This window comes from Drosophila subpulchrella, chromosome 2R (genome assembly GCF_014743375.2).
Source record: "Drosophila subpulchrella strain 33 F10 #4 breed RU33 chromosome 2R, RU_Dsub_v1.1 Primary Assembly, whole genome shotgun sequence".
NCBI lineage: Eukaryota > Metazoa > Arthropoda > Insecta > Diptera > Drosophilidae > Drosophila > Drosophila subpulchrella.
The window spans coordinates 12,421,432-12,446,891 of record NC_050611.1 but is presented as its reverse complement, the minus strand read 5'-3'; the positions used below and the strand labels follow the sequence as shown (position 1 = coordinate 12,446,891).

Below are 25,460 nucleotides of genomic sequence, written 5' to 3'. Positions count from 1 at the left end.
TGTCGATGGCGAAGCCGAAGCCTCTGCAGTTCCAATTCCAGTTCCAGTTCTTTGGGCCGGCGCAGCAGCAGCTCATAATTATGCATTAAACACTCGAAGTTTACGGGCCAGAAGTGGCAGCTGCAACTGCGGCTTTAATGGACATCAATTTGCATGGAAACCATACAGAAAACGATGACATTTGAAAGAGCCAACTGCGTGGGTCGTTCGCTATATGGCAATGTGCAATATGCTATTGCTATATGCTGTCCAGCCGAAACGAAACGAAATGAAATGCAGTCGCCAAATCGCATTTGAAAATGCACAACAAAAACTTGTTTATTGGCTTAGACCCCGTCGGCGTCGCCTGACTGCATATTCGTCTCGTCTCGTCTCGACTTGGGTCGACTCTTCTCGCGTCTCGTGGGTCAATGTTATGTAAACCTGGTTCACTTTTTTATATATATTTCTCCTCTTTTTTTTTCCTTTTTTTTTACCACACACATAATACGCTCAACTTATTACACAAAAACCCAAATAACTCAACAAATATTTACGGACGCAGTCAACAGAAATCGATTCAATTTTCCTCCCCGCCTCGCTGTCTCGCTCCTGCCGTCTCTTTCTGCCGCCATATACCCGTCTCTTTCGGTCGGCGTCTATGTGGATTCGTCTTACTGGTTTGCTTTGGCTGCACTGCATTCCAAAGATGCGAGTTGCGGACCGGACCCGATAAGAGAAATAAAAGTGCAAAGCAGCCACATCCAATGGGCCACCACAAAAAATGTCGCCAGACCAAATTAAAATAATTTAACACATATAATTTCGTGTATTTTTCGCTTACATCATAACTCTTGTCCAAAAGGTGGCCGAAAAATGAGATTGAAATGAAAATCGGGCAGGTCTAATCGCAAAAACACATCAGCAGAAAAGAAGGGGGTAGCAAGACTGAGAGCTAATTCCTGGACTTTTTGCAAAACAAACTTGGTAGTTTACATTTTTCAGATACAATGTAATAGACTTTTTCATGGGTCTTAAAACCGAAGGCGAAATCGATCATATAAAACGGCACTATAGTATTTGTTTTAATACAGGAAAGGGAAGCCTTATGAAATCCAGCATTTAGCAAAAAAAAACAATTACATAAAAGAACTCTATATATAAACACATAACTTACAATAAACCCAAATCACTTTTTGATACCATCAACCTCATAGACCTTGCCTGTCTGACCCTTCTCAGAGGTAGCCGAAAGATGAGATTGAAATGAAAATCCGGCAGATCAAATCACAGTAACCGCTCGATCGTCAAAAGTAACCGAAAGAAAAACTAGATGAAAATGCGTAATCACAAGGAGAACGGAAATGGCTCCGAAATGAGCGAGCCCAAGGCGGTGGGCCAGAAGAACCTGGCCAAAATGGAGCCGGAGAACAACAATAAGATTTCGGTGGTGTCCAAGCTCCTGCTGAAGGATAGCAATGGGGCTAGCAGTCGGAGTGCCAATAGCAACAGCAATGCCAGCTTCAGTTCCGCATCGGTCGCCGGTTCTGTACAGGTAAGTCTCTCTCTTTTTTATTAACCGGTTTCGGTTTTCTTTTCCTCGGCCGTCTGACTTGTGTGTGCTTCTTGTTTTTATTATTCTTGTTAATAAATCCTCAAAAGCGCGCAGAATTCCAATCGCACAACGGGCTGACTCACACAGTCCCAAAGACCCGGGCTCTCTTAGCCAGCAAATGAAACAAAAGTGAAGGCTGGAAAAAATACAAAATACAAAAGAAAAAATAAAAAACAAAAAGCAAACAAATGAAACGCTACGAATCGGAGCCAAAAAGCCCACGCACAGTGGGTCTCGAAGTCTGGGAATTCGATTTTCGATATTCGGACCACTGCAGGTTCCTAATTGAATTATGGGCCTGACCTCCATTTGCATTGCCCAACCCGGGAAGTTTCATTTTCGATACTCCATATACATGTTCGTATAACCCCTCTGTGTCACTCAGTCACCCAAAGAAGAAATTCGGAAAACGGTACTTGGAGAGCTCTGTTTATTTTTGGGATCATCTGGGGGGAATCCGTTGATCGATCAACCCCGACCACTCCCCAGATGACCGAACATCTTTCTCCTCCGCAGGATGCGAATGCGAGTTATTAATTGGACAACTGGCCATGAATGAAGCCGTAGGAATGTCGACTTGCGTGTGAAGTTGTTTTCTCGGTGCCAAATGAATGAATGAGTGCTGGTTGTTTTGGTGCCTTTTCTGCTTATGAGATAAAGTGTGGGGTTTGATAAGGAAGCTGTAGAAATGTGGCTCGAGGTGCGGTTCTAAAAATAGAGAGGTTTATTAGCCTGGCGATGTCATTAGACTACTATATATATACCACACTTTAAATATTATATTAAAAAATAATCAACATTCAAAAGAAAGCATAACAAATTTGTGTATTTCTCTCCGCCAAACGCTTATTATATTTGAGTATCTTGTGGTGCCTCAAATAATAGAATAATTACTTTTAATGATTACTTTGTGGCTGCCAAATGCCCAGAATATTTTGGAAACTTCCACTGCTCTTTTGCTTTTGCCCCCAATGATCCCATTCTTTCATTAGACACACATACACATACCATATGTGGCCGATTCTATTTGATTTGCCCCGTCACCCATTAACCTTAACTGAATTATTGTGAGCCAGGGCCGCTGTGTAATCCCGATCGATGCTCCACTGTGTGCCAGTGAATGCCACACGTTGGAAAATGGATTGGTTTGCGTCCAAAATGCAAAATAATTTACCAAATTAACGGTACCATTATCAACAGCGACGATCCGATCAATCAAAGTGAATCCGATCAATTAAATCTTGCCTCCGAGCGTGGCACAAAGATTCAAGAAAGCAGAAGAGAAATGGGCAATAAGAAGAAAAGAGGTTATGAACAGAACGGAGCAGAATGCCAAGAACATAGCTCATAGATGATGATACAGAGAAAGAAATGTTGGGTATTTAAAACTAACTTGGCATATGAATGAGATATTACATTGGTACTCTTAAAAATTTTTAGTTGATCTTCAAAGAAGGAATTACTATTCTGAAGAATTCGCGGAGATATATGGTTGCAGCTGTAACATGTGTTATAATGGTTCCTGTTGTTCTGAAGAATTCGCGGTCTCACAAGAAATAGTCTAATTTCGAAAATTCTCTTTGAAAAATTTAAATATTTTCCAATTTTCCCCGAATTCTTCCCAGTGCAACTGATCGTGTTGATGATAGCTGGGCAAAGTTGGAGAAATGTGGCTGAGAATTGGAACAGCATTGACCTTATCACCGAAAGCCCCGTCTGCAGGGGGCTTTTGATTAATCATCTCCATTCTTAATTGTGGCCCCATCTTCATATACACTGTATGCCGATTGTTATCATCTCTTCCTCTTGGCTTTGCAAAATAGCCGAGATATGTATTTTCCATAGCCTTTGGGCCTGGCTTAGAAGTCGAAAGAGAATGGCGATCGATGGATGGATGGATCGATTCGCGGATCGATGGACGATGGCGGGCAGGTTATTGAACCGCTTTATTCTCGGGCATTTGTAACGTTTTATTTTTCATTTTTTCCATACATTTTGAGCTTCTCCGCAAACGCTAATTACTGGCGAGGCGCACGCTTTAGTTCCAGTTATTAGACTCCAAGACTCCAGCTGGCCTGGCTCCTAACTTCGAAACTCCTCGGTACTCCATAGTACACCCAGTACATCCATTGATGGTGGTCCCACCGCCAACACCACGCCCCGTCGATCCTCCGAGCTTAGAACTAGTTTCGGGGTCTGGCTCAGATATTTTTGCATCGATTAGGCCACATTCCACGCACCTATATCGCGCCGCTGGGCGTTGCAATCTCTTTGGGGCTATTTATAGCTGCAATCGAATTAATTGTGGCCACGCCCCAGCGTTAGTGCCGGAATCTCTGACAAAACAAACTGTAATGGGCCAAGTGGGTAATGGGTATAAGGTGATAGCTGTGGCTAGTAGGCAGTATCCACTGGGCTTGACGAAGGTCGTCGCTGTCCATTCTTCAGCCTCTTCTTTGCTTTAGATGAATGCGCAGATTTCTAAAGAAAAATATTTTGGTTATAGATGTAAAGATTTTTTCTTTCTGCTTCACTTGGGGTTTTCTTTTTTTTTTTTTTTGGTGTTACCCCTTTTTTTCTGTCGAATCAGCCAAAGCACTTGACGCTGCATCATCGTTTTTGTCTATATGTACCTCCGTAAAGTTCAAGTGTTTGTTGGGGCTAAAGCCAAAGCGTGAGCTGATCGAGTTGAAGCCAGTGGGGCTCCTTAATCGTCGCTTCATTTCCGCGCTTTCAGAGCTTTCCTTTTGGCTGTGGAAATGATCGCATATTTCGCCAAAAGAGATCTCCGCCAGCCGAACTAGCCCATCGAGCTGGGAGTTGCGCAATTAGGGGCGGCTAAGCGGTCTGGTCCACGCCTCAATGGCTAACACTCTGGGCGGTATGAGGGGTCTTTAAAATTATAAATAGATTTAGACTTGGAGAGTCTTAGAATAGAAAAAAAGGGGAGTACTTACTTGTTTTGCAACATTTCATAAAAGCTTTAAGTGATGGTAGTTATATAACCGAGGGTACTTAGGGCTTAAAAAATAAAAACGATTTTAATTTTCGTTAGAATTATTGTAGTTATAAGTATTATTACATTTTCCTTTATCAAATGTGTATTGTTAATGGCCATTTTATTTAAATGCTCAATCTTTTTTTCAATAATGTAGACTCGAAATTTTAGGAAGTATTACAGGGCTCTTAAGATTTTTAGCAAATCTAGAATTCCATTTTTCTATAATTTAAAATTGGAACACTGCCTTTCATTAAAAGCAAAAGCCTCAGATGTTTATGGATAACGTATATTATTTCTTCGAGATTCATTTAAGAAGTACTGGTTTCATCTGTCGTATTCCCATTCTATTATAATGACTCCCCAAGAGTATCCCACCATCGTGCTCGCTGGCATTTCCTCGGGCTGTCTTCTATTTCATTTTCATTTCCAATGCCTGTCGAACGCTTCAAGCTCAGCTCGGCTCAGCTCCGTTCAGTTGAGCTCGACTCTTAACGCTCATTAGTTCTCTAAGTCCGCCAGCCCCAGCACTCGACTTGTTTTCTCACACACCACACGCCACATAGGAGGCTTCAACTCTGCAATTAATTAATGCCAACAGTCCGGCAGCAACATCAACAGCAACAACACCAGCAACATCAGCAACATCAACAGCAACAGCAGCAACATCAACAGCAGCAACATGAACAAAAAGCAGCAACAATGCCGCCTGCCAGCGCTAAATTCTAGCCAGATTCCAGCTAAATTGTTTTGGCTTGTCTTTGAACTCGAACCGCCAGCATTTTAGCCTTAGCTTCTTCCCTTTCGCTGCCAATGGTTTGCATTTTTTCAGCTGAAAAAAAAGAGAAAAAAAATTATAACAAATAATTGCGGAGCTCTTGCGACAGGTGCACAACACTCCTTCATCTGGCAGAATGCCCCCGGAAAAATGTTGTGAAAAATTTCACCTATGTCGCTCTTGGAATCGGAATCCATTGTTCCGGACATGGAAATGCTCTGGCCATTGTATGCACTTCTTCTTCTGGCCATCGGGCATGAAGATTTCTTTATGAGCGAGCACTGACTTAATTAATTAACAGGCCAAGTGAAAATGCAGTTGGCTATGCCAACCGCTCTTCTTGCCTAGCCAACTTCGATTTCATTTTCCGTTGGAGTTGCTGCCGTTTTTTTTGTTTTCGGCTAGTTCTTGAACCCACACGAGCAAGAAATTTCACTTTTGTTTCTCCTCCAGCAACGGCAGACAAAGCGACATTCGAGCCACGAAAATTTTGAGGTCAACAGCAAGAAAATGGAGACGGAGACGATGGAGACTCGTTCCCATTACCGGAGATCCATTCGTCTGGTGGCCGTTTTGGCCAAAAGTGGCCGCAAACATTGTGGCCATCTCAAGTCTGAAGTCCATTGAAATTCTTGCCATCGAACCGAACGGAAATTTAATGCCAACTTAGAAGCCTCAAGCTCAACAGACAGAGACAGCTGCCCTTTCGATCCAGTTGCAATTTGGCCAAAATAAACATGATTTGCCATTTCGATTTTCTGTGTTGTCATCATCTCCATCTGCCGGCCAGCTGGAGGATCGTATCCTCAATGCTGGAAAAACAGAAAGTGACCGAGTGAAAGATTTTCGGCTTTCTAATTGGATCTGTGTGCTGTGCTGGTGACTCTTTTTTGCATTTCTGCGATTTTTTGACTTCGTTGGCCGGGCTTCTTGGGGCAGGGGCATCTTCGCCCAGTGGTCAGTGGGGCCTGGCTAATTAAGGGTCTCGCGGCAGGGCTAATTATGGCAAATATTTTCCATCTTTCCATTGGCACATGTGTGAAAGTGAGTCCAAGAAGCGCAAAATGGGAACCAAGTCGCCGTCTGCTCATGACTCTATCCACACGGTTTTTGGTTGCGCTCCGCTGGTCGAACTAAACCGAACCAAGCCGAACTGGATACATATGCATATATAAATTGCGATATGTGTACGTGTTCTTCTGACCTTCTGGAGCTGGCATTCTCTTCTCCCGCATCTCGAGAACCAGTTGGGGTTGCTGCACTGAGAATAAAAGGTGTGCCATGAACGTTAGGAGGTTTTGAAATGTAACACATGAAGTTATTTTACTCGAATTGGCATCTGCATTCAAAAAAAATTCGACTTATAGCCAAAAAACTATTTTGACTTATAGAGATTTGGAGTTAGGAATATTCGAGTTACAGAAGTTCAACTACAATTGCATATTTTACCATGAGAATATCATGCAGAATTGGTATTTGATCACTTTAGGAAAATATTAGCAGGTACTTTTTACATTAAAAATCTGGAACGATCAAATTTAGCTGTTTAATTATACATTCATTTTTCTAAGATGACTCTGTTATCTTTAAAATACATTTTGAAATATCACCATCTTTAAAATGTTTGTTGGAATTCAAAATTTTCTCCGTGTGCCTGTGCAATTTATTTGTTCTTGTCGCAGGCTCCTTTTTGGCCTGGCCCGTTGAGGTTGAGTTGCGTTCCTCGGTTGGCCATGTTCGTTCTTATTTGCTGCACGCCTGAAACTTATCACTGGCCATAAATCTAGCCGCATGCCAAGCCGGGCCAAGTCGGCATACCAGACCAGTGGATACGATACCAGTGGATGCCAGTGGACCAGACCAGACCAGACCCGACCCGACCAGGCCAGGCCAGGCAGACCAGTGGATGGCAGCGGATCGGACCAGTTGCCATGCCATGTCCATTACCAGTTCTCATTGGCCAAGCCAGTTTCGCCAAAGTTATTAACGCCACAAGCGGCCATTGAGGTCAAGGATGCCTCGGATCCTGATCCCCAGTAAATCCATTTCACTGCATTGCATAAACTCATTCGCACTAATGAGACTCACCCACCGCGAGCTGCCAAAAATTATTACTAATGAACCGCAGATTCACTTTCATCGGTGGCCCACTTAAAGGGATTCACCGCCAGTTGGTCGGTTTCCCGGTTGTCCGATCACTTGACAGCTGGCGAAAGGAGTCGAAATCGAAGTGCCAGACGTCATCGCGGCGGCATCCTCGCCTTTCCCCGCTTTCCCCCAACTTTCCCCGAAAGTGTGAGGCTCGCCGGGACCTCCGGAGCTCGATTCCACTTTGATTTTATAAAGCCAAGAGCTACGCAATCTGCGGCGTTGGAAACGAGCGAAATAAGTATTCATGCTGCCGGCCATTGAACACTGGTTCCAAAGGAGTCAAAAATGGGTTAAGCAAACAAAGTCTTTTTTCAGACACTTTAAACACTTACTGGTTTCTGTATTTTCTTTATTATGTATTTGGCCAAGAATAGCTTTCTTATCTGGTCTTCCAATTAGTTTGGTATTCCTTTCGACGGCCAGAGAATCTGTTCTTAAAATAATTTAAATTTTAAGGACTAATATGGTTTTAAAAAAAGAATCATAATAGTCTCAACGCCTGCATCATTTTTAGAAGATTAAATGATGCGAGTAGTCTAAGCAGGCTAAAAATGGATTCTTTCATTATGTTCATAGTTCAACTACTCAATAAATTATTTGGGATACAAATTGTTGTTAAGTAGTTTGGGTCCAGAAGCTATTATAAGTCAACAATCCTTTAAAAACATTTATTTGCTATTATCCAACCCAATGTGCGATCACTTTTGGCCCGGCTCGCACTGCCGTTTTGTGACTGTGTCCAATTTGGGCGCAGATTGACAGCGATATGCGTTTAATTTGACGATAAATGGCCAATATAGCACGCAAGCCGAGTTGTAAGGAGATCGGGGCCTATGGATGGAGGGCGGTAGGAAGGACTCGGGTTTTTTGGGCTCTTTGCAATTCAATTCTAATGCTCGAGGCCCGCGGGCTTCTGCGGCTCGTTCGTGCTCTCGCCAATTGCCAAATTCAAATCCAAATCGCAGCACGATCCAAGCTGAAGTTGAAGTTGAAACTGAAGCCGAGAGGTTGAAGCCGAAGCTGAGGCTGAATCTGAATCTGAAGCTAAGGCTAAAACTGAAGCTGAAGCTTGGCCACGTTGGCAACTGACACGTTTGCTCGCATTTTGATTGCAATTTCTTTTCTTTGGCCGACTCTCCGCTGGAAAGAGTCAAATTCGTGTTGGCCATTAAAAGCCAGCGACAATGGAAAACGCAAATCAAAATAGCTGTGGCAAAAAAAAAAAACAGAAGAAGAAATTTACAAATTTTCCTCACGAAATCATTGTGGCCAAAATAAATGCCAAGCCGATCGGAGACACGAAAATCTCAAGTAGACTGCATTCTCGCTGCGAATTCCGCATCTTTTGCGAGACATGTGGGCGGCTGTCAATCTGTCTGTGTCCCCGTCTCTTTCACTGGCTCTACTGCCGTCTCTTTCTCCTCCTCTGCTGCTGTCTCTTATCACGTGACGGAGAACGACTGGCAGTCTGACTAACCGACTAGCTGACTTACTGACCCTCTTGCGAGGCATGAGTCAAGCGTTTCGGTGATAGCCGGCGATACTTCCAAACAAAGTCTACTGAATGTAAGCTAAAGTAGTCTGACTAATGCCAGGCAGTATAATTTCCATATAGTAAACTTTTACACTTGCATATTGCGTATTTTGTTAGAGTCTTGATTGTCTAAGCCATAACATAAAAAACTAAAAACATAATCTTTTATGTTAGTCTTAGTTTTGTGAGCTATAAAATAAAGAAATCATACTTAAATTCTTCTTAATATGGTACCATGTTATGTTTTTGGAGTTTTATTTTATTCTTTTCACGTAAAACAGACAATGAAGCATGTGCTAAAAAAGTCAAAATAATTATTTAACTTCATTTTAGAACATTTATTGCAAAACAAATATTTAAGACATGTGTTTACAAAAATATTAAAAAGACGTATATCATTTTGAAAGTTATATGTCTAAGACCTATTTAAGATCTTAAAATGTCTTACAGTTAATGGTAAAACAAAGAGAAATTTACTTTGCGTTTTAAATGAATGTTCCCTGTAACATTATCATACATTGGGGTATTGAAAAAAAAACAATTAAACTAAACGGAAACCGAGTTAAACAAACAAAGAAATGCTTTCTCAAATAATGTGACTATTATCCCGCTAGCCCAGCCACAGGTATCGCTGGCGGGTTTCCTCTCTTTTTTATTGATATAATTTTAATGGGTTTACAAATGTTACGCATACGCCCAGATGCCCGCAGTCAGGTCGCCTTTCCCCGCCAGTTTCCCAGGCAATTTGTTTTGCTTTTCCTGCAGGCGGCAATTCCAGCACTTAGCACAATTCATCAAGTGATTTATTTAACACGCGCCTCGCTCTCGGACGGAAGTTTGATTTCGCCCGTGGCACGGGATCATTAAGAATGCCACTCCACCAATGCACTCCAGCGGATCCAACGGATCGATCCAGCTGTGACCCACTGCACCAGTTCGGACTCCATCTTCGGATCCCGCTCGGACCTGGGCACCATCTCCATTTCCATTTCCATCCCGGACTTTGGCCCTGGCCATTGATTTATGGTGCTGCCGGAGCTGCTCATCCAGAGCAATTTCACATGGGCACACAGCTGTGGCCGATAATTATGGGTTTTGGGCCAGAGAGGTTTCTCTAGGAATAAAATGGGCCAAAAAAATAGGAGAAACAAAAAACAGCGAAGGCAAAGTAAAGGGCCCCGTGGGACAGTTGCTGATTTAAATTCGTGTTAGAGAGACAAAATAATTACGGCAATTGGGCAGAAAAAACCCCAAATCCAAACGAACTGAAATGAAACTGCACGACGATCGACTGAATGACTGACTGACTGGGTGAGTGAATGAATGACTTCACTTGGAGACGGAGTCTGGGTCTTGGGAACATTCGGAGAGTGGCTTGGAACCATTAAAATTCTTGGCGATGCGCCCTAGGCCAAAAAATTCAAACCAACCAAACAAAATAAAAAAGAAGGAGAGACAGACCTCAGACCTAAGTAGTTGACCCAGAAAACGATTCTATTGCATATCGGCAACTGTCAGTCATGTGATTCGTTATTATTGTTATTATATGTATTTGCCATTAAGCATTTATGATTTTCTGATTTATTTTCAGCTGCTTTTGTGGCGCCAAAGTCAAAAAGACAATCAGCAGCAGCTGCCCACGTAGCTACCAACAAAAGCCGATATACATATATATGTATAGCTATGTATCGTTAAAAATAAAAACCCCTACAATCCCCAATCTCAATGCAATCGAGACTTCGAGCCAAGTCAGTCAAGTGGCTTAAGGCTTGGTCTTGTAACGTTTCGTTTTCGTTATTTCGAACGTTAGTTTTATTTCGAGTCGACTTATATATGTGTATATATTTCCCCAGTCGCTATTTCTCCATGTGTTTCGGCTTTATGCTCGAGTATTTACAATTCGATTTGGTTTACGAGAGTCGCAAGCGCAAACATCCAAAAATTAAGTATACGACAGGAGGGCTGGCAACCAAATTGACTTGACGAGTTGATGAGTGCTGGCAAATTTCGGTGGGCAAATATATGCCCGAGTGGGAGTATCATAAACTGTGATCACAGTGGTAATAAATGCCTGACAAGGAAACTGTGACTGTGACTGTTTGTACTGCAATTACTACCCCTACCAAGCCGTAAAAATTTTCAAGTACTTTATGGTGATCTGACTATGACAGCTATGTTGTAAAAAGTAAAAGTGTGGCGCAAATGTTTCCTGGCATTCATAATCTATATTCTCGCAGATTAAAGCAAACAAAAGACCTTGACTTGAATTTTTGCTTATCTTTGCAATTAATCAGTACAGTGATTAATAAATGATTACAATATGTATCTGTTAGTACGAAATCACATGAATCAATAAATCAATAAAATCCAGCTGATAAGAATAAGTAAAATGAAAAGCATACAACAGTAGTTAGAGGAAAAATGTGACTAATTCTGTTTATGCATGAATAAGCAGTATGATTCTTAGAGATACTGAACTACTTCCTGTTTATTTTGTAGACCGTATACCAGATTAAATAGGTTCAACGACTCACACAGCTGTTTGCCAGAAATATTAAATACCCATGAATTTACCAAAGTAAAGCTCTGTTTACCCAAAACCCAAAACCCGCAATGATCATGTTATCGATCTGTTATTTCTTTGTTACCAAATTTTCGCCCGATCCAGTGAACTTGATCACCGAATCGCCGCTTGGAGCCCATTGCTCATGTGGCTCCGATCCGCTCGCCTTGTGCACACCATTACTTAATCCGGCTTATTATGGACGCTCCGCTTGGCGGCTGTTGTCTGCATCCGTCTGAGCCCCCTTATAGACCCTCCTTATAGACCCCCCATTTCAAATCGACTCCCTCCCACGATCTGCCTGCTGGTTATGTACATAATATATATGCTTTGGCAACATCGCGAGTTTTTGGGTATTGCCGCTGCACTTCAAATAGGTTTGTTTGTCGACAATTGCATTGCCTGCACTGCAATAATTTTCACTTAATTATCTAATGAGCTATCCAAGACCCAAAAAAGAAAGACCAGAGGTTCGAGGGACTATTGTTTGTTTGATTTTTCTCCCGTTTTTTTTCGCTTAAGCTGTGACCGTAATTATGGCTGCGGATCATTTGCAAATGTGAGCTATCCGGTCAGCAGCGGTCACATAACTAACGATTAAACCATTTAAATGTTTCGGACTTATGCAACAACGATTTCTCTTGTCCGATCTCTTGCAGGATGATATGCCGCACCACAATAGCAGAGAGCTAAGCCAACTAAGCCAGCACCATGGCTCATCGATGGATCAGTGCGGATTAACCCAGGCCGGCCTCGAGGAGTACAACAATAGATCCTCCTCGTACTACGACCAGACGGCCTTCCACCACCAGAAGCAGAACTCCTATGCCCAATCCGAGGGCTACCACAGCTATGTGTCAAGTTCGGATTCCACATCGGCCACGCCATTTCTGGATAAGTAAGTTGTCGCGGCAAAAAAGGGGGGAAATATCTTATAAGCAGTGAGAAAAAATATTACCTACAAATGGTAATATTAATAGAAGGGCGTTAAGTTATATAAAAATAATTATAAATAATTATTATTATGAGGTATAGGCAAATTTGGTAAATTACTTTCTTGCATTCAACAAATTGAACAACCCCATAATTACGTATTAAAGGTTTTAATGAAGACCAATTAAATAATTATATCTTAGCTTTTTGTGCTTTAAATGCCTATATATAAGCAATTTTCATTGCTTGATTGCTCAATTTATAATATATAAAAACAGGAAATATAAAATAGAATCAAATTCCATTTCTTGCTTGTTAAAAATGAAGTTAGGGAGTTGTTATATTTTTGTTAATAGACTATACAGTCTTTCTGAACTATACATTTTCTCTGTAATTTTCTCACCGTGTGGCTGCATTGCAAACACGTTTTTCCTCGCACACAGCACATACTCGCATCAAATGCCGAACGACAATTATGAATTTTATTTGTACACTAAAAAACGCCATAAACCATTCTTGGTAACGCAAACACATGAGATACAGACAGAGCAGAGAAATAAAACCGAAAACGAGCAGCTCAAGCTTGGCTCTCAAGGTCTTCTTGGATCAGTCTCCGTCTCCGGTTTTAGCTCTATTTTCAGTCTGTCTGTCTGGCTGACGGACTATCTATCTATCTATCTGAACTTGCCCCAAGTGCCGAAGAGAGTCCGCTTCTGGCTCTATTGCCCGCACCGAAGGCTAAGCAAGAAATTCAAGTAATTGCGGCCGTGCGAAGAGCACAAACCAGAAATCGCAAATTTCTGTAGCACGCAATGATTTGGCCAAAAAGCTCACTTCGACGGTACTTTAATGTTGACTTGAGTTCCAACTCTAATCTGGAATTCCGACTGGTTGTTCTATTTGCAGATTACGTCAGGAGAGCGATCTTCTGTCGCGGCAGTCGCATCATTGGTCGGAGAACGATCTGTCCTCCGTCTGCAGCAACTCGGTGGCGCCTTCGCCCATTCCCCTCCTGGTCCGCCAGTCCCACTCCCACTCCCATTCCCATTCGCACTCCCATTCCCACTCCCACTCCCATTCCCACTCCCATTCCCATGCCAACTCCTCCTCCTCCTCCGCCTCCTCATCCAGCTCCGGCAACAACAATAGCAACAGCAACGGCAGCAGCAACAATACCAACAACAACAGCTCGGAAAGCACTTCCTCCACGGAAACCCTCAAGTGGCTGGGCTCCATGAGCGATATATCCGAGGCGAGTCATGCCACCGGCTATAGCGCCATCGCCGAATCGGGTAAGTTTATCGGTAGAAGAAGAAAAACCAGGGTTGTCATCAAAATTATAATTATTATTATTATATTCATCACCTATTTATCAGTTTGGTTAATTTAAAAGAGATTTGAATTTTTCCATTTTTCAAGTTCTTAAAATAAAAGTTCTTCTTGTTAATATGCATATGACTTATTCCAAATTATTCAATTTCTAAGTTTTATAAGAAATAGTATAACTCTATAATAAATGTTTTAAGCCACTTAGGTTTATTTTAATTAATTATGATATATGATTTATGTGTAACTCTCAAAAAAAAACTCTAAAGTTGGTTTAATTTGCAATGGCTAAGTTTAGACATATATATAAAACTCTTTAACATAAACTTAGAAACATTATTTATCAAAAAGTTTAAATGACGATAAAATGCATTTAATAAATAATATTATAAAATGATCATCAAAGTCTAGTATAACAGTTTTATATCAGTGATGTAAATAGTTTAATCTCCCATCTTTAAATTTTTTCCTGATAAATAATCCCAAATATGTAATAATCCTAAATATTAAACGTTAATATCCTCTAGTTAATTTACATTCATATTTACATTAAAAAAAAATACACAAGATCAAAAACTAGCAATCGTGTCTGCAAATCGAGTGGGGTCACAGTGGCAGTTCAGTTTTTTGGTAGGGGGTGAATGGTTGGCCAGTTGCAATAAGAGAAGGTTGCCCAAAAATGCAGGGCGACCGGCGGGCGAACCCACTCCCCCACGACCTTGGCTCGCTGCTGGCCCCCTTTTACTTGGCTCAGCCCCAACTCCTTTTAGAATGGCCGAGGACACGCCCTAACTGAACCGTTCTCCCCTTTTGTATTGCAGTTTCCTCCTCGCAGCTGATTGTTCACAGCTCCCGGGTGCTGACCCCCAAGCGTCATCACAGCGAGAGCGTGCTGGCCCCGGCGATCTCACCCACCGAGAGCAGCTCCTCCAACATGATCTCCGAGGAGGAGGAGGAGGAGGTGGAGGTGGGTGGCGACCATGGAGCCGCGGTGGTGGTGCAGCAACAGCAGCAGCAGCAGCAGCCTCTTCGCATCCAGCATCGCCACAGTCCCAGCTATCCACCCGTGCACACCTCGATGGCCCTGCACCACTTCCAGTCGCACCACCAGCAGCAGCAGCAGCAGGATCACCAGCACCACCAGCGCCACCACTCCAACCAGTCCAAGCTGAGCACACAAAGTTCCTTGCTGGAGTTGGCCTCGCCCACGGAGAAACCTCGCTCCCTCCTAGGTCAATCCCACTCCATGGGCGATCTCCAGCAGAAGAATCATCAGAATCAGCACCTGGGACGATCCACTGGTCAGCAGCACAAGTCGAGCATTTCGGTGACCATTTCCAGCAGTGAGGCCGTGGTCACCATTGCCCCACAGCCGCCGGCTGGAAAGCCCAGCAAACTGCAGTCCATGTCCCTCGGACTGAAGCCGGAGTCCCAGGCCCTCAGCTGCAGTACGCCCAACATGGGGGAGCAGAGTCCCACGAATAGCATCGATTCCTACCGCAGCAACCACCGCCTCTTCCCGGTGAGCACCTACACCGAGCCGGTGCACAGCAACACCTCGCAGTACGTGCAGCATCCCAAGGCGCAGTTCAGCTCGGGGCTGCACAAGTCCGCCAAGTAAGTAGATGCACCCAACAAAATTTAAGTCGAAAAACTGCCACGATCAAATGGTCTCACTTTGGGATACGCCTTTTCATTTTTTCAAGAAGAAAAGTTCTTAAAATCAAGACGAAAATGCCCTCAATTTTGTTTTTCAAGGGGAAAGTACTCAAAATTTCGTTTTCCGAGACGGAAGTGTTCTTGATTTTATCAATAGAGAAAAAATAGTCTTGATTTTGTTTTTCGAGACAAAAATAATCTTGACTTTGTTTTCCGATACGAACGTAGTCTCTATTTTTATTGTCGAGACGAAAGTAGTCTTGATATTGAGAATTTTACATTAAATCGATCTTGGCTGACTTTTGAGAACTTTTTTTCTTGATTGTATTTGAACAAATCTTCCGCAATTACTTATCCAACCTTTAATCCCATAGACTTCCTGTGATAACGCCAGCGGGGGCCGCTGTGCAGCCCACCTGGCACTCGGTGGCCGAGAGGATCAACGACTTCGAGCGCAGCCAGCTGGGGGAGCCACCGAAGTTCGCCTACCTGGAGCCCAGCAAGACGCACCGCCTCTCGAATCCGGCGCTGAAGGCGCTCCAGAAGAACGCGGTGCAGTCGTACGTGGAGCGACAGCAGCAGCAGCAGAAGGAGGAGCAGCAGCTGCTGCGTCCACATTCGCAATCCTACCAGGCCCTCCATGTGGAGCGCAAGTCGCTGCCGAATAACCTGAGTCCCATAATGGTGGGTCTGCCCACGGGAAGCAGCTCCTCCTCTTCGTCGACGCGGGACTGCAGTTCACCCACTCCGCCGCCACCGCCACGTCGTTCCGGTAGTCTGCGGCCCAATCTGCTAAGGCGCTCTAGCTCCGCCTCGGACTATGCCGAGTTCAGGGACCTGCATCAGGGTGTTGCTCAGGGTCAGGTGAAGGGGCCCAGCATAAGGAACATAGGTAGTGCCGAGAAAATCTCCTTCAACGACTGCGGAATGCCACCACCTCCGCCGCCGCCACGAGGACGTCTGGCTGTGCCCACCAGACGCACTTCCTCGGCCACCGAATACGCTCCCATGCGGGACAAACTGCTGCTCCAGCAGGCCGCCGCCTTGGCCCACCAGCAGCACCACCCACAGCAGCACCGCCAAGTGCCGCCCGAGCGTCCGCCCAAGCATCCCAATCTCCGAGTGCCGTCGCCCGAGTTGCCACCACCGCCGCAGAGTGAGCTGGACATCAGTTACACCTTCGATGAGCCACTGCCTCCGCCGCCGCCTCCGGAAGTGCTCCAGCCACGCCCACCGCCCTCGCCGAACCGGAGGAACAGCTTTGCCGGGGCATCCACACGTCGCATCGCCTACGCAGCACCACCGCCCACAGTTGCCACAGTTGGAGCCATTGGAGCTTTGGGAGCCACCAAGGTGCCACCACTGGTGCCCAAGAAGCCGACGAGTTTGCAGGTGGGTCGTCACTGCTGACTTCTGTTTTTTGTAATTGGATTCAGATTTTTCTAATTCGCATTGCCTTATTGCAGCACAAACATCTCGCGAACGGTGGGGGCAGCAGTCGCAAGCGCCCGCACCACACGACACCGCAGCCCATCCTCGAAAACGTGGCCAGTTCCAGCTCCGTGGCGCCACCGCCTCCTCTATTGCCGCGTGCCAGATCCGCCGCCCATGACAACGTGATTGCCAGCAATCTGGAGAGCAACCAGCAGAAACGGTGAGTTCATGATATATGATATTATAAGGTTAAGTTGGATTATAGTTTGGATCAAGCATAATAATGTCAGGTAACTCTCTTCCTAAATTAAACTTTGAAGTACTTCATCTTAAATCACACATTCATAACTGTGAATATGGGCTTTACTTCGAAATTCTTCTTTAATTTATAACTTCCTAACTTTGACCACGGCAAGTTTTAATATTTGGCTATAGGTTTCGAACAAATGAAAGCATTTTGAAGAACTCTCTTTTTAAATCAAAGTCATAAAAGATACTTTTCTTATTTTCAAAATCAAAACATTACCTTTTTATTTATTGTACTCTGTTGCCAAAAGTTTAAAACTTAAGGCACAGGGAGGAATCGGCCATAGTTGCTAAGACTTTCGGCCGGATTACCTTTTTAAAAGATTTCAAAAATTAGACAAATTCACTATCATTATCAAACTTACTTCCACAAATTAAAGTCTTAATAAAGACTTTATACTGAAAAGTATCATAGTCTTAATTATAATTATTATCTTAAACTTCCAGTAGGCCAAGCCTTGATGTAATATTATATTATACATTTCAAAATCACTTCCTAGTTGCTAAAGCCTATTAGTAGCTTAATTTAAAAAAGTTAGACCTTAATTCAATGACCCTGTCAGAAAATCACAGCTAAAGATCCCAGCCTCCGCCAGATTCAAAACATATTCAGTAAGCTCTGTCGCATCCGTGGGCTTGGACCACTCCCTGGCTCATTGTTCTTGACCTTATCGAATCCAATTAGCCGTGAATGGAGTGCGTGGCACGGTAGCCAGCGAGCTTCGGTGATCTTGGCTAATGAGCCGCTTCCTTCGCCGCATGGCCGTCAATCAGCTGTCGCCTAATGCTTAATTGGATTATGAAATACACTGCTCGCTGAGCAGCTCGACTTTCGCTTTCGACCCACTAAACCCGGCCGACTCCAATTGCCAATCGCCAAAACTAAACGCCAATTGAGCTGCCACCTGAGCGGCCACAAAAATGTGTCAACCGAACAGCGATTTATGTTTTGCTCCTTGGCGTGTGGGCAGCACCACTCCCCCAGGTTCCCCAACTCCCCAGTCTCCAAGCCCCCAGATCCCCAAAATGATTCAGGCACCACTCAATTCTTTGTTCTGATTGTGCTGGTAAAAGCCAATCAAATTGAAAATCGAAATTTATCCGGCCAGCGGGACAAAAGGTCCATTCTTGGCCGGGCTTATACAGTGACATTGATAGATGAACGCCGGGCGGTTCATTAGCGCACCGTGCGCATACTTTTTGCATTCACTGTATGGCATCGCACCCAATTTTCGGGCATTAGATAACTCAGAGCCGCACATTGAGTTCAAACTGTGGTTGCACAGTGGTGGAGAGGTTGTAAATGGTAGCATGTCCCTATATATGAGTCATTAAAAATTAACTTACTGGGGATTATGTAAGGTTATCTATTTTCAAATAATAGTAATATGTTGCTGTAGGGGAAAAGTTAGTACTCCACTTTTGTATATTTATTATTCATATAAATATATGGTAACATTTTATATGAAATTTATTTAGATATCTTTTCCACAACCAAAATCAAATCAGCAGTTAAATTTTATAAAAACGTAAATCCTAATAGCCATATGATACTTGATTATAGTCTTATGGCACTTGCTTAACTTTTGACTAACACAATCTATACCACATCTGTTCCACACATGTATCTTTTGGTTACATTTATTATTTTCTAGGTCTTTCTTGAGGTTCCCATGACTTTTTTAAATAAATTCAGATAGTAACAATTTATGGCCTTTATAACTACAGTATTAAGGTTATTTAAGGACTACAACACCTTATATTCATAAGTAAAGTAATCTTTTTATATCCCCAACAATAAATCCAAACATCTACTTAATTGTATCTCTACCACTGTGCATTGTCCATGTTCAATAATTTCTATGGGCTGTCATGTTTTTTCCTCCGTTGTTCCTTTTTTTTGGGGGTTTTTAGTTTTTGTTTTGGATTTCTTTGGTGGCTCAGTTGACACCGGGGGAGACCTTTGCGGCACGATTTGTTGCAGCAGCAGCATCCAGCACGAGACAAATATTGACACAATTTGTGGCACAGCTTTCGGGCTGAGCCTGGCTGGGGGACTTGGCTGCAGATCTGGCTGGCAACTTGTAAATGGGCTTGTCAGAGGCTTCGTTGTCGTTTAAGCCCGGTCGGGGGTTCAAATGCCGTTCACCGCGAACGTGCCTAATTTGCATTTTGAAAGTTTGGCGTGCGGAAAATGGAGCAAAGGGCAGTCATCGCTTGCATTTCTCGAACCGACTCACCTGCAGACACTTTTCGAGCGACTTCAATTAGAGCAACAGCAGAAAAGCAAAAAAGCCAAGAGCCAAAAAAAAAACAGAAAACCCTGAGAGGTGTGCCATATGTTCTCCTGACAGCCTCTAATTATCGCCTCGCACAGCCGTTGGCCAAAAAGTCGGCAAAGTGCAGGCATTTGCCGAATTAATTCCCTCTTTGGCCATTTGGCAACACTCCAGCTAGGTCTTGGCTGTATTATTTTCGAATTAACTGCCAGCATTGAGCTGCGACCACAGACCACGCGTCGTATGCGCGCTATAAATCACTCATTCGCAGCGTTGCCGCTGTGGCAAAAGGAACAAGCGAAACATAATGGCAAACGCCAGGCCAGACAATTCAATTCAATTTATCCAGCCGCGAGTAGCGAGTCGCGACTGTTTCGATGCAGTTGCCGTGATTAGACGACGTCGCCAGGCTTTCAGGCCAGCCTAGCTGCCTTGCTGCCTTTCTGGCCACATTTAACAAAGTGTTTGCCATAATTTCTGCCCGCTATCAACGGCTAAATATCGACAGTACAGCCAATGATCGATAGAACTTTGCTCCGATGACGATGCAACAGCAGCGACAGATTGGCGATGAGAACAGGCAACAAAAGGTGATTGAATTTAATGGGCCCGGGGGCTTGGTACTGCTAGTTTCAGTACCTATAATAATAAAGCTCGTTTAATCCGAGAAAAATCTTGATAGCAGAGGACAGGAATATAAATGTATACATGGGGATCAGGAATATGTTTATACCTTTTATGGTTTGTACAAGGTTCTTTGGGTCTTTTGAGTTTACACAAATCGTTGCCTACTTTTGTGCTGGGTCTTAATAATACAGAAATGTATGGCGCTTAAAACTATGCTATGTTTTTATGCCAAACAACTAAGTAAAGAGATTATATTCATATTTCTCTCTTTATAAAGAGCGTGCTTGCTTAAAGATCTTAAGTTAGGCAAAAACCATTAAAGTTAGGAACAGCAATTTTTTCTAATTCTCAATAAATGTCTCAATTCATAGGCCCATAAATAACCGCTGATCATAAACTTCTAGGGTCCTACTAGAAGTTAATGGCAAATTTTAGTTTTATTTTCAATTTACCTACCAGAATTCCTGGCTAGTGACTGCGTTGGGCCAACAGACCTTTAAGCCGCAATTTAAAAGGTTTCCCAAAGAGAGTCCCCTCTCTTAGCCACCCGATTCTCCCTTAAACCATCTCTTAACCGAACCGGCTCTTGACTGGAGTGTGTTTAAGGTCTTTTGTGTTTGGTGTGCCGTGTTTTTGTGGCCATCATCCCGCTGACGTTGCCGCAACTTCAAACGAGTGAAATCCGCCGAGGCGTTCGGACGTTCGCGCTAGTTGTCGCGTATGTGAATATAATACTAAATGAATCAATTGCAATTGCCATCGAAATTGGAAATTCGGCATTCGAAGCTCGGCAATTAAAAATGTAAAACTCTCGTGACACTTGCCTGCATGTGTATCAATTTCATGTGCTTTTTTTTTGGGGTCCCGACTTCCTGATCGCCAAAAAACGTATACCAAAATAAGGAAGTTCAGCGACGGGTTCAAATGTTGGGCCAACAAACTGCATAGCATTTGCACAAATAACTGGCAGACAAAAGGAAGCAAGATATCACGCAAAAGTTCGGTTTATTTTGTTGTCATTTTGGGATTGTCTAACCTGCAGATCATATATCTCCGCGCGAGTGTGTGAGTGTGTGTGTGCCGCTCTTCCCAACCAAATTGGATTTCACAATACTGGATACCGTCTACCACTTGAAGATGGTGTTCGGCGGCAAGTTCCGAATCAGAAGGTAAACACTGTTTTTGCACAACTCAATTGAAAGCCAAGTCGCTTGGTCAGTCAGTTCAGTTCAGTTGGGTTATTATGATCTCAGCTGATAACGCCGGCTATTAACGATCGCCATTAGTCAGCGGCAGTCAGGAAATTCTGTAAACTACACTGTTGGCACAGGGAAAAAATGTGACATCTGTTCTACGGGGGTATTATTTTTGATTCATTTTTCAATCAAGTGGGAGTAATTTGATTCATTACCATAGTGAATTTTAAAAAAGTCATCTGGGTTTTTTTGTAATTTGTCATATGACAAAGGCATTAAGAGCTTGAGTAGTCAGAACAATGCCAAAAAACCCACTTTTTAATTCTTACATGATAAATTTTTAAAAAATTCTAAAATATAAATAAGAGTTTATTTGACCATACCGCATATAATAAAGAAAAGCTAACTTATGAATAAACAATTTGAGTATCTAAAAAATGTATTTTCCTTAGACATTTTAATCAAGTTAATCCAATTACAAATCTAGTTTACTGTAAGAAGGGATAGTATTTTTAAAGTGATATATCTTCATGAGTTTTATTTCTGACAAAGATTTATCCTTATTTTTTCCATCTGTACTCCAAGTAAGCCGCTTGAAAATGAAAACTAGACTTTTAATAAGAACGCGCGCCAGCCAATGGAGTATTTTATTTTTTCCCAAGATAAGCTTTTCTGTGAGTCGTTTGTTAACTGCATTGCAGTCTGGCTTTTGATCTGGGGCTGTTGCTGGGATAGTTGCAGCTTTAGTTGCCGCTGTACTAGTTTGTGGCGACGTTGTCGGCTAACTTCAGTGGAACCATATTTAGCATGCTCAATGCCTAACGTCTCCGCTAATGACGACAGTTGTTGTTGGCTGCACGGCGAAAAACCCAAAATAACAGTCTTTTTTAATGATTTCTTTACAAAAACTAATTAGAGTAGTGTTTTAATGATAATTAAAGTTAAATAAATATTAAAAGATAAATAAGGTGGGCAAATAATATTATTTCGGCTTTCTAGATCTAAATATCCAGAGTAATAATACTAAGTTGGCATTTCTAGATCTATAAATCCAGAGTTGTAGATCCACTAATTCTGAAATCATTCACTTTATTTATATGTTAATATTATTTCCACATTAGAAGATCTATTAATACAGAGTTATAGATATACTAGTACCGAATTAATATTATTCATCCCAACTTTTCTCTCTGTGTGGATCTTTGACTTGTCTGAGGCTCTAACAACCTTAGCCCGAGCTGATAAATTTTCACAGCTGTTGCCTCTCTTTCTTTCTTTCTCCATTATTGCCATTCCCTTTGGCAGCCACGTAGGCGGCAGGTGCAAAACTGCGGCACGTTTCCTTCTCCTTCGCCCCCTCTCCATTCAGTTTTACCTGCTGCCATGGCAAATTGTCTGCGGACTCACTGCCTCCATAAATATGCACATATATATGGTTTATTTCTATTTGAATTCCATTTGTATCGGTGTGACCGAGACACGCGTCATTCGCCATAATTCATAACGAGATCTATTGACATTCGGACCATATAAGTGGTAGGTGGGTTACACTTTGTATGGAAAGCCGGTGCTATCAGTGCAGAGATCTTATCGATTTCTTGCCGTATTCATTGGAATGAGAACAATGAGGACCTTTGTTTGGATAGGCAAAAGCGGCTAGAACCGGTTTTGGCCAAGGAACAGCTGGTGGTGGATTGGTCACCCCTAGGAGTGGTCGTTTTGTTCGTATCCCGGCAACTGTTAAGGCCAACAACCCTCAGGGGATGCATTGAAATGAGGACACCACCTAAAGGAAACCAGGGAAATTAGTTTGTTTTACTTTCACTTAAAAAAAATATCATTCGTTTCCTAAGAAGTAGCTATGGTTTCTTAGTTATGCAACATCTTCAAAGTTAATAACCTTTTAATTAAGAATTAACTTAAACGAATGGATTAGATCTGCCCTGATCGTAAACTGAAGAAACCCTCCACCTCATACACCCAAATTCGCCGAGTGTATACTCCATTAGCATAAAAAAAGAAATAAAATAATATTTAGCTTTGCCGTGTTGTTTTTTATTGAGGCTTCGCACGAGTTTCGAAATGAACGACCGGCCAAAGAATTTGCTGTCTTCGAGTAAAATGCTGTTAGCTCAGCGACGACAGCAGCGAATTTCTTTTGCTGCATAAACAAAACCATACATTGAAAACCACTGAAATAATCAATAAACATTTTTACAATATCAAAGCAGGGACAAGAATGCTCGATCGATCTTGTTCCCAAGAGATCCATGAAATTACTTCGACCTTCTGGCCAGCTTTGATTTGTTTGCCGAGTGTGTGTGTGTGGTGTGCGGTGTGTGGTGTGTGCCATTCGCAGGGCTAAATGTTTATTGTTATTGCGACGGCCTATTCAACTAAGCTAACATCAAACAATAAATGTTTATTGCTGGCCGCGTCTGTTTTCATTGCCAATCGATTTGCTGTGGAAAACTTGTAATACCTACAGAGCAATCAAGCCGAGTTCTCCGATCTGCTCTGAATTTGTGCCTTGATTTGTTTGTGGTTTCCATTACGAAAGCCCGGGATCTGTGATTTTTGTTCAATGCTAATTATAGGCAGCGACAAATGTCAAGAGTTTTCAATTAGCAGCGCCTTGATTGTTCTTTACACTCGCTTGATTAGATTTATGGACTTTCGTCTTTGGCTCTCTGGGGTTCCAATTCCATATTCAGGTCGCAGCACATTTTTTTGGAAACGTTTTGCGACTATTATTATGGCTAAATGATCGGCAACAGTTGAACAAACAAGATACCCACGAATTTATATACTATACAGCGTATATAAATTAACATGCTTTCAATTGAGGCAACAACAAGAATGTGAATAAAGTACACGCAGCCATATTTCAGTCTTAATAAAAATGTATAAAAATGCCATTTTTTAATCAACCAACAAACGTTGACAAAGTGACAATTTGAATAACATCAGCGAAACAAGGCCTTTACGGAAGCTCGATTAACAAAGTTACGGAAGCCTGATAAGAAGATTTTGTTAATCGACAGGGTTCAAGAATCTCACTGTCTATCAATCAATCAATCCGGTTCTCTGTTCTGTATTTATGATAATTAGATGGTGTCGTAAAACCGAACAAGTCGGTTAATCGGTTGGCTTCTCTAATGAGTTTGCCCCAACAACGATCAATTGCCCATTGCAGGGGTTCTACGATTACGTATACGATGCGTACTGGGTACTAATGGTTCGGCTTCTGGGTCGCCCACGATATGCAAATGGTGTTGCGATCGACACGTGAAAAGCTCTTCATTATCGCTCTGCTCTGGAACTTTTTGGAACTCGAACTGGGAACAATATACTGAGACTCGACATTTGCCCACAGGTGGGCAGGTCCCAACTCCAGGGAACTTGGAACTACAAAGAGCCGCTCCACAAATTGCTGGGGGAAAAGCGCTAAACAAAAGCTACCTACGTAGTAAACACGATTGCAATTGTAATTTATTTTTTTGTTGTTCGTTCTATATATACAAATATATATAAGTACTACATTCTTACTTTCCCAACTTATCTGAAAGTGAACGGGCAATGGGATCGTTACTCATCAGTCGCAACACAGAACACAAAACTGAAACAAAAGAGTGGCTCAGCCAACCATCAAGTACAACCACATATCTGCATGAAAGCCCTGGGTATACAGAGCATATTTATACAGATACCTATACTGTATATAGAACAAAAAGCCAAATGAAGCTAAATGAGTGCAGAGTGACAAAGGCAAATGGGGGAATTCCATGGGTGACAAAAGCGACTTGGCAATGCTCTACAATAAAAGCGGAAGTGTCAAGTGAAATGGGTGGGATGAGAATGGGAGGTGGCCTTTGTAGAAAGTTGACTTTGGAATTGGTATTATGATGGGCGATTATGATTTTGTCTTTGTTGATGGTCTCGAAAGATAATTCAGGGAATGGGGTCTTTAAGTTTTCAGTTTCAAAGTGATCTTTTATAAAACATTATAATCAAAAGGTTCTCTAATAATTAAGGTTTACAAGACTAAGCTAAGAAGATTAGCTATATGTTTAAAAACACTA

General features: G+C 42.5%; 1 protein-coding gene across 4 annotated transcripts in view; it reads left to right on the top strand.

Annotated features, from left to right (window-relative positions):
* The window catches only part of LOC119549620 (protein Shroom), a 48,882-nt gene that overhangs the window by 6,170 nt on the left and 17,252 nt on the right, over window positions 1-25,460 (top strand). The window contains exons 2-7 of one of the 4 annotated variants that reach the window (XM_037857795.1): window positions 1,222-1,534; window positions 12,278-12,516; window positions 13,458-13,843; window positions 14,699-15,494; window positions 15,911-16,928; window positions 17,003-17,190. In XM_037857795.1, the coding sequence (XP_037713723.1) occupies window positions 1,313-1,534; window positions 12,278-12,516; window positions 13,458-13,843; window positions 14,699-15,494; window positions 15,911-16,928; window positions 17,003-17,190 (2,849 nt within the window). In that variant the 5' untranslated portion in view covers window positions 1,222-1,312. Of the gene's footprint in view, window positions 1-1,073; window positions 1,535-12,277; window positions 12,517-13,457; window positions 13,844-14,698; window positions 15,495-15,910; window positions 16,929-17,002; window positions 17,191-20,867; window positions 21,352-25,460 lie in introns of those variants that run through there. The other 3 variants (XM_037857794.1, XM_037857793.1, XM_037857797.1) reach the window with 3 other exon arrangements.